Here is a 9,879-nt window from a genome sequence, read left to right as displayed (position 1 = left end):
CTGACAAATATTGTGTAGGACCCCCGTGAGCACGCAGAATTGCCGCAACACGATGTGGCATTGACTTCGACTACTGTCTGAAGTAGTGCTGGAGGGAACTAACACCATGAATCCTGCAGGGCTGTCCATAAATCCGTAAGAGTACAAGGGAGTTGAGATCTCTTCTGAACAGCATGCTACAAGGCATCCCAGTTATGCTCAGTAATGTTCATGTCTGGGGAGTTTGGTGGCCAGAAGTGTTTAAACTCAGGAGAGAGTTCCTGGAGCCACTTGGTTGTGATTATGGATGTGTGGGATGTTGCATTGTCCTGTTGGAATTGCCCAAGTCCTTTGGAATGCACAATGGACATGAATGGATGCAAGTGATCAGACAAGATGCTTACTATGTCTCACTGTCAAGAGTCATATCTAGATGTATCATGGATCCCATATCACTCCAACTGCACAAGCCCCACACCATTCCAGGGCCTCCACCTGCTTGAACAATCCACTGCTGACATGCAGGGTCCATGGATTCATGTGGTTGTGTCCATACCCGTACACATCCATCCACTCGATAAAATTTGAAACAAGACTCGTCCAACCAGGCAACATGTTTCCAGTCATCAACAGTTCAATGTTGGTGTTGATGGGCCCAGGCGAGGTGTAAAGCTTTGTGTTGTGCAGTCATCAAGGGTACACAAATGGGCCTCCGGCTCTGAAAGCCCATATCAATGATGTTTCATTGAATGGTTTGCACACTGACACTTGCTGATGGCCCAGCATTGAAATCTGCAGCAATTTGCGGGGTTGCACTTCTGTCACATTGAATGATTCTCTTCAGATGTTGTTGGTCCCATTCTTGCAGGATCTTTTTCCTGTCACAGTGATGTTGGAGATTTGATGTTTTACCGGATTCCTGATACTCACAGTACACTTGTGAAATGGTCGTACGGGAAATTCCCCACTTCATCGTTACATTGGAGATGCTGTGTCCCATTGCTCATGTGCTGACTATAACACCATGTTCAAAGTCATTTAAATCTTGGTCATCTTTCATTGTAGTAGCAGTAACCGATCTAACAACTGTGTCAGACACTTGTTGTCTTATATAGGCACTGTCAACCGCAGTGCCGTATTCTGCCTGTTTACGTATCTCTGTAGTTGAATATGCATGCCGATAACAGTTTCTTTGGCTTTTCAGTGTATGTGAAACCCAGTGAAAGGATGAATTAGTTTTGCGAACATAACAGGAAAGTTAAAAGCTAATTAATAGTTCACACACTCTTTTAATGGTCAAACACACAAAAGTGGGTGGTGTAATAAATATATCTGTAACTAATACTACAACACACAATATTAAGTGAAGTATTTTCACAACTGTCACTGTTTATGGTGTCATCAATACAACCATACTCAATAGTCTAAACTGACCAACGGCAATTTTAGCAAGGATTAAAATTCTTTAATTATTTGATTAACAAAATTCTGCAAGGAAAAGTTGCCATGTTGCATTAGAATATATAAAAAAGTTTATTTTTCAACAATTGTCACTGACATTGACTTCATATTTACAAAGATTTACACACATTTCTGATACACAATGGAATGAAAACATTTTATATCAGAAAACATTATAATTATTTGTGGAGCTACTGTTTTGGCTTGGCCCAATGTATTCAGATGTAGAAATCCACAAATAGTGTTCCTTTGTAAGCATAAAGGTGTTTTTCCAAGCCAACTGAGCTCAGCTTTGTCATGGAAAGGCTAAATACACAAATTTATCATTAATGTTCAAAGTCTGAGAACAAAACTACTGCAAACTAAAATGCACAAAAATATAAAAGCTATATTTCCAGATTAATAAGCAGACAATGTTTGGAGTCAAAGTCAGTCTGATCACAGGTGCTTAGTGTCATTATTCAGAATCACAGAAACCAACACGGCTTACAAAAATTAATACTATTTTATTACAGCCTTAATTTGCATAAACTGTCACAAGCCTCATGGATATTTATTTGGTGATACATTAGCACACTATATTCACACCACCTTACAAGTAATGCACCTTTGGATTTACATAGCTTATTAACAAGAACAGTTTCATTCTTTAACAGATTATTTACAGATTACTACTGTGAGCGATTTAGCCATATTAATGTTTTCAAAACAATGTATGCGAGTCCACAAGCCAAAATAATTTTTTCACGCTGCTGCCTTTTAATATTATCCAACTCTATGGCCATGACACGACGATTTAATTTAGCCATTTGTCGTCTTAAGTGGGTGATTTCTTCGTTGTAAGAAAGACCTTCTGCTGGTCCTATTGGTGGTGTGGCCTCCCTGGAAATTATTTTATTTGTACATATTTTTCAGTATTTGTATTTAAATACAAACTTTAATGCAGTATGATACTCTTTATCTCCAATAAATTACCAGTTAACAATGAAAATATTTTGGAATAAATAACTTTTAAGTCATTAAAATAATTAAAACTAGGCTATGTCATCCACTTACTAACAAAATGCTACCTGTATTCATTACAACTGTGAATTCTGCATATTGGATTACAAATTTGTCAGTAGTAAGATTCACTCCTTTGGTAACTACATTACCCAGATTAGTTATTATTTATCTTCCAAGAAGGTGATTACATGCAGAGTATAATTTCAAACTTTTTTTAAAAAAGCATACTAGGATAACCTTCCTCTGAACCGTATTTAAAAGGTTTGTGATATCAGGTCTACTCATTTTACCAGTCTGATGAAATAAAGAAAAAAATATGAAATGGTTTAAGCATTTTACTCATCTGACTATGAAGCAAGTCATTTTCCTTATTGTGTAACACAAGCCAAAATTCATAATGAAATACTACTTCTCAAGAATGAATTTTCACTCTGCAGCAGAGTGTATGCTGAACTGAAATATCGTTGCATGTTAAAACTGTGTGCCAGACCGGGACTCTGTCTAGGACCTTTGCCTTTCACAAGCATGTATTGTACTGACTGAACTATCCAAACACGACTCACGAACTGTGTTCACAGCTTTGCTTCTGCCAGTAACTCTTCTTCTACATTCAAAATTTCACAGTTCTCTTACATACCTTGCAGGACTATCATTCCTGAAAGCAGAAAAAAATGCAAAGAAATGCCTTTTCCACCATCAGCAAGACAGGCAGGAGAACTTCTGTGAAAACTGGAAGGCAGGAGAAAAGGTACAGGCAGAAATAATACTGCGGGGGCAAGTCACAAGTTGCGACTGGATAGCTCAGTCGATAGAATACCTGCCTACTAGAGGCAATGGTATCAGGTCTATGTCTTGCCTGGAACACAGTTTTAATGTGTCACGTAGTTTCAAATTATACTTCACATTATATTATTATCACTAGAGTCCCACAGCTTTCATTTTATTCACTGTCGCAAGATTTAACGTATGCCTGGTCTTAAGTAGCTAAAGGTCTCTCAGGAACCACTAAATTTTAAGTTTAATGATAAACAAGAGTGTTCTAGTACAGTAATAAAAAAAAGTGATATGTAGCAATAATTCTTACATCTTCTATGTCACGTTCCCACATGCCTACAATTTTGTGTCTTCAGAAAATTATGATAATTCCTGCTGCATCCAACATTACAACTCTACTTCCATTAATATTATATGGTAGTTTTATAAGTGATATGCTGGGATGTTAATAAGGCTCATGTTCACATCCAAAACTGTCTGCGACTAGTAGCTTAAACAGAATAACTGTTCAACATAGTAATGGTTGAGCACAATTCCTTTCCTTGGAATTCTCCAAACTGGCTTACGACACTGGATTCAGTAGTTGTTAGTCAACAGAACTTACCATGTCATTCTTAAAAAGGGAGCAATCATCAGATGTAAATTTAACTTGAGGTATATCACATGGAGTGTTATACATTACAGTTCACAATATACAATAGATGATCTAGGAAATCCGAAAGAAAAGCGGTGCATTTCATTTCATTATGGGCATATTTAGAAAGCATAAGAGCAATTAATATTCATTGCAAATTGGTCCAGGGTGGGCCATAATGTTGTGTAATGTGTGTCAAGCCCTACTGTTGGGTAGCACATTGGCTATTACATTGTGGTCGTGAGTGAAGGCATGACTATTCACTTGGAACCAGCATCTCAACTTTTCATTGGTTGATGTCTGCCCATGGTAGCTGAGTGGTCAGCGCGACAGAATGTTATACCTGACGGCCTGTGTTCGATTCCTGGCTGGGTCGGAGATTTTCTCCGCTCAGGGACTGGGTGTTGTGTTGTCCTTATCATCATCAATTCATTTCCATCGACACGCAAGTCACTGAAGTGGCGTCAAGTCAAAGACTTGCACCAGGCGAACGGTCTACCTAACGAGTGGCCCTAGCCACACGGCATTTCTATTGGTTGATCATAGCATGGTCTTATATGGTAGCAGCCGCCGATTGCTCAAAAGCTAAGAAACAGAAACTCCACTGCAGCCAACATTGATTTCAGTGACGTCCACCACTGTGAGCAATCATCAGTGCAAGGTTGTGTGTTGTTATAGATAGTATTTTGAGCAGAAGTGTGTTCACCCCACAGATTGGTTATTATGCAACATCATTATTGATTCAGTAACATTTAAAAGTGATCTCTGTCATATTTAATGAGTTTTAAGCTCATGACTTATCTAGCAGTCAATCCTAAGGAATACTGCATAATATTTCATGACTGTATTTTGAACAGTGTTGTGGTAAAGATTTCAAAGCTGAATAAATTAATGGCACTCATTAAAAAGAATTTACATGTTCTTTACTGGAGAGCAGATTTGCATTTTTCCCAGAACTGTTTCACTGCCAAATCATAAACAGTACCTCAACCACGCCTGATCTTCAGCGAGAGGGACAGCAACTTCAGGAGACACAAGATGAGCAAATAGAGGTGTTACAAATACCATGGTGATGTTCCACCACTATAGTGGTACATGGTGTAAGTGAAGTCCTCACAGGTCCTGCAAAATCAATTTGTCAGCAATACGGCAGTTCACCTGTGTAATACTGTAGACTGTCAAGGTGCCTGAATCTGGTGAGGCAGATGCCTAACCTCCATCTGGTATTACTGACCGCCCCTGTAAGTTTACCCTAGAAACCTTATAGGCTTAAAAGACAGACAGCAAAATGGTGATAAAAACACACAGAAATGTGTTGTGTCAACTACAAGCATCAGCTATGCTAGAAGGAAAAAATATATCAACTGTGTAAAACGACTTACTGTCAGGACATGAAGGTGTTATCTGCACCCATTTGATCAAACAAGCCCTAGGGTCTACGAGCACACAATACTCCATCATACCATGTGATAATTATTTAACATTTTATGCCATTTTAAAATGATGATGATGATTTCTGTGATATTTTGATCATCTTTTATTTTCAAATAACCAGTTTTTTAACATGGAGTTTTAGTAACCTTTTAAGATAGAGATATGATACTTTACATTACCTGGAATAAAATGTTCATTCTTTGTCATCTTTATACGGTATGGTTATCACTTTAGTATGCTTTTTACATCCATGTTTGGAACAAATTGCAGACACTGTGGAATGCTTACTTTCATTTGCACTTGGGCACTAGTGACACCTCCTCTTGTGAGGTAGTGGCAGCTGGTCGTCTTGTTCACATCTTTGTGTGCTGGTACCAATTCCTCTCTGCTAGGTAAAGCTTCGTTTTTTGTCATAGAATCTGATGTTTATACGAACTGTTCATCGTTTGGACAATATAGTCCACTAATAAGTCCTCAGGCACATTCTTCAGGAATTAACTTCTTGTAACTTTATTACCAGGGCTCAATTTGTACAGGATGTGTGAATTCTGAGCAGGTATGTTTACCAAATACAAAAACACTACTAATAGCCATCTTTTTCTTGTTCTGCCACCACCGTAATTACAACATAACTGATGACAAATGCCTACTCCACCTTTCGTATGATTATAAAACATTATAACTTCCAGTTTTTTTCTAAAGGCCTCTATCTTAATTGATTTTTCCATCATAATGGATCATAGAGAGGAGTACAACAGATAGCAATATGGTTGGAAAATATGACACCATTGCTAGATTTTTTTTGTAAAACTGCACAGGTGTGAAGCTACAGTTCTTTGTTTATTGGGCAAAAATTGTAGGGAAAGACCTGGTTTGTTCTCTCATAATACTCCTACTAATGTCAACCTTTTTATCAATAGAATTCTTACAAGTCGCAGGCTAGTGTACCTGTTGCCAGTAGTTATATTTCTGCCAGTGCCTTCTTAAGGAATAATAAAACTTTGAACTATTTTTGAAGAATTGTTTGGTCTGTTGAAAGTACCATCTGGCTTTGTGCCTACATATATTTCAAAGGCCATTATGACAAAATACTCTCGAGTCCACTAATGGAAAAAAGCTTTGGGCCACATTTCTTTGGCTCTTCTGGCAGATTTTGTCAGAAGGAATATCGTCCATGAAATGGAATTAGTTGCCTGTCGATTGTCACGAATTCTCCAGGAGTGTATAACTCCAAATATTTACCTTCCAATGGTGCAGTAAGTTCACGCACAGCAGCTAACCTGTCTAGTCTTTTTCCTCTCATCTCTAATTCTTTTGCCATCTAAGCAAATACAGCAAAGTACAAACAGGAATCTTCTATATGCCATAGTAACTGTCCACCCGTGTCCCACATGTATTTCAAATGGAGATGAGAAGCTGCATGTAGCAGGAGACCTAGAAAGACACTCATCTCCATACGGTGAGTATCTTGTGCGTCACGAGATCCATCAAACTACCTACAAATGTTCATTATATACATGTTAGTGTTCATAATAATGTCATCCATCAATTTATTATGAAATTAAAGAGAGATGATTTCTGCTGGAGTCTTCACTGCTGTAGCCAGCACTAAAGCAGCCGGCTTGGCTTTTGTGTCTTCCCCTGTGACTAACTGGTTTCATATGCCATTAAGTCTGCCCATCTTTATTCATACTGAAACAATTGCTAGCAATGAATTCAAAGATTTGTCACTTGAAGAGGCAACTACATCTGAATCCATATCGTGCCAATTTGTTTCGATGATGTCCTTTCTATCTTCTGAACTACGATCAGATAGAGACTGTTCATCATCAGTTCATAACACCTCTGACAATTTCCTCATCTATGAGAAACTTGGACATTTTCTGAAATGACGTGAGAAACAACATTGAAACCTTCCATGTATTCAATGAACACTTCCTAAAACATGTAACTGACCTGAAAAGAAGTAACAAATTTACTTCCGAGTTGATGCACATCAAAGACTATGATGGTGATCATGCATAAGCACTCAGGTCTGGTCACTTCTTTGAAATACTGAACAGCACAAGTGGTCGTGTTGGGTTACTTCACTGAACACTGGAGCGACACAGGTAGTCCAGTCGGGTCAAAACACGCACAAAAAAACAATGACAGTGACAATGGTATTCAGCAGACCTCAATCACATAACAATGGAATTTACGTGGGACTGGCTACCTTTGTTTCTCACCATGCCAAAGACTAGGTACAGAAGAAAAGACTCTCAGGTCAAATTGACCTGACGCGAGCACCTATGACTTTATGTGAGAGAACAGCTAAGTGAATGATTCCTTAAAGAGTTCTAGGGGACTTTTTCCAATAAGATTTCAATATGCAGATGAATAAATAAAAAAAGGCTACCAGATTTCCTTCTAATATATTGTTAACCATTCCCTATTACAATTCTATCAACAAAAATGAGGAAGACATGGAGAGAGGTAGAGAGAACAACTGTGAGGTATCCTAAATGTATTTTGTTTTGCCTTCCTTCAGAAAGTAATTGTTTCAAAAAGTTTACACTTGGCAAAAAATTACTATTTTGTAAGTTTTTAAAAACTGAATGAATTTTTTTAAAAATCATATGGATATTTTTATCATTTTTACATGACGGATTGCAACTGAACACGCTATCTTAGCAGATAATTGTAATGAGAACAACGAACAATATTTTGCACTATACAGCACAATGGAGTAATAGTAGTGGCAGTGGTGGTTGTTATGTTCATAAAGTAAACGTAACATTTGATTATTTACATATTTTTCTCCTTATTAACAAACTGATGTGCTGTATGGTACATGTGCTGCAACAATGTTCATGCACCTCTAACAATTATTCATAATTATCTAGGGTACAAGAAACTGCACTAGAGGTGGTTTGCTCCAATCGACTGTATAAATCTAGCTACAGACCCTTAAAAGCTACGGCCAAGCATTTTCCTGGGAATTAATGTTAGCTATAAACCTACAACCATATAAATGCACATTTTAATACCTAAGTTCACACTGAATCCCACAGCAGTGACATTTTCCATAGCATAAGATTATGTAATTATTCGCAGTTTCAATGCTTCTGGTGGCACCCTCGTCTCAGACCTACTTACCCTAGGTTTACTGGTAATTTTTTACAGGTTGTAGATCTAACATAAATTAGTTTAGTGTATTAGTATTAAATCAATTATGCAGGTAGATCAGTAACAAAGGAACTGTAACTAATCAGAATTTTTGTTAAGTGGAAACAAAAGTACCTTGCAAACATTGGCCTTCACCAAAATTTATTCAAGACGGGGCAAAATTCTGAAACTATCTTTATTGTTTTAGGTGTCTCATGAGTTTGAACACGTCGTAATATTTATTTCTTGGGACACAACAGATACACAAAACCTTAATGTTTCTCAAAGGAATGATAGGCATCCACTCAATCTTATTATCGGCACCACCATTTTTAGTTAGTGATCCTAAATGATGCCTTTATATTATTAAAATGAAGTGTATTGAACCCTTATTGAACTGTTTGCTTTGTTTTAGGGTGCAAAAATAACTAGGGTCATAAGTGCCAGTATCAAAACTGTAGAACATGAGGATGAAAAAGAAGTTAAAACCAGCTACACATTAAGCCAAATCAATGGAAGGAAAGATAGCTAAAAATAGGGTCTTGGAGAAAGGTCCATGCCACAGAGACAACGGAGATCCTGAACTAAAGATTAATTCTCCTTCGCCATATTGATACAACAGATGGAAAGTAAAACGGTCGACAGCCTGTGCTTCGTTGCTAAAACTCCTGATAATTCACAAAGCAAACATAAATGAGAATGTAAGTGGTTAAAAAAAGGGCATTCTGTCATGAAATGGCAAACTGTCAAAGGGTGAGGGCAATGAGCACAAAGTGGTGGGGGATCACCACTTAAATGGCCATGGGTAAAAAGGCTGTGCCCAATACACAACGTAGATAAAATGATTTCCTCGCAGCAACGGAGTTGAGAGGAGGTGGGGAGAGGTTTAAATCCCTAGAGTTTGTTTGCATGAAAGGAAGACCAGTGAGGATGCCAAAGTGACACCATCTGCTGACAGATAGCAACACATGAGATCAGAGGGAATGGAAGAACTAGCAAGTCAAGGAACGAGGACTACAGCCTTCGCAGCAGTTGCAGCAGCCTCATTTCCTGTCAGACCGACGTGACCAGTGACCCATATAAATATGGCAGTAGCTCCATCAAGACTGAGCAACTGAAAGCTTTCCTGGACCCGTTGCACTAAGAGATGGACGGTGTGCAGTGCGCACAGGCTCTGCAGGGCACTGAGAGTGTCTGAACAGATGAAACAATTGAAAAGCCTGTGTCGCCGAATGTACTGTGTGGCCTGATACAGGGTGAAGAATTCCACTGTGAATACTGGGCAGTGTTCCGGAAGCAGATATCAAAAATCGTCAGTACTAATAATGAAGGCACACTCAACACCAGTCAGTCAAAAGGTATTATCGCGAAGTTCCATGCAAAGCTCGAGAAACTTACGGTGACAGAGCGAGGCTGGAGTAGTGTCCTCAGGAAGCGAATGAATT

The 9,879-nt window shown here is 38.3% G+C and overlaps 1 protein-coding gene across 3 annotated transcripts in view; it reads right to left on the bottom strand.

The window, feature by feature from the left end:
* Positions 1-1,248: 1,248 nt before the first annotated feature.
* LOC126162866 (transport and Golgi organization protein 11) overlaps positions 1,249-9,879 on the bottom strand; it is a 48,443-nt gene continuing 39,812 nt past the window's right edge. For all 3 annotated transcript variants that reach the window (XM_049919644.1, XM_049919643.1, XM_049919645.1), the window contains exon 5: positions 1,249-2,322. In XM_049919644.1, the coding sequence (XP_049775601.1) occupies positions 2,112-2,322 (211 nt within the window). In that variant the 3' untranslated portion in view covers positions 1,249-2,111. The remainder of the gene's footprint in view (positions 2,323-9,879) is intronic.

The sequence above is a fragment of the Schistocerca cancellata genome, chromosome 2, assembly GCF_023864275.1.
Source record: "Schistocerca cancellata isolate TAMUIC-IGC-003103 chromosome 2, iqSchCanc2.1, whole genome shotgun sequence".
In the NCBI taxonomy this organism is placed as follows: Eukaryota; Metazoa; Arthropoda; class Insecta; order Orthoptera; family Acrididae; genus Schistocerca; species Schistocerca cancellata.
Note: the sequence above shows the minus strand (reverse complement) of the source record. Positions and strands in the feature narration are given on the sequence as shown.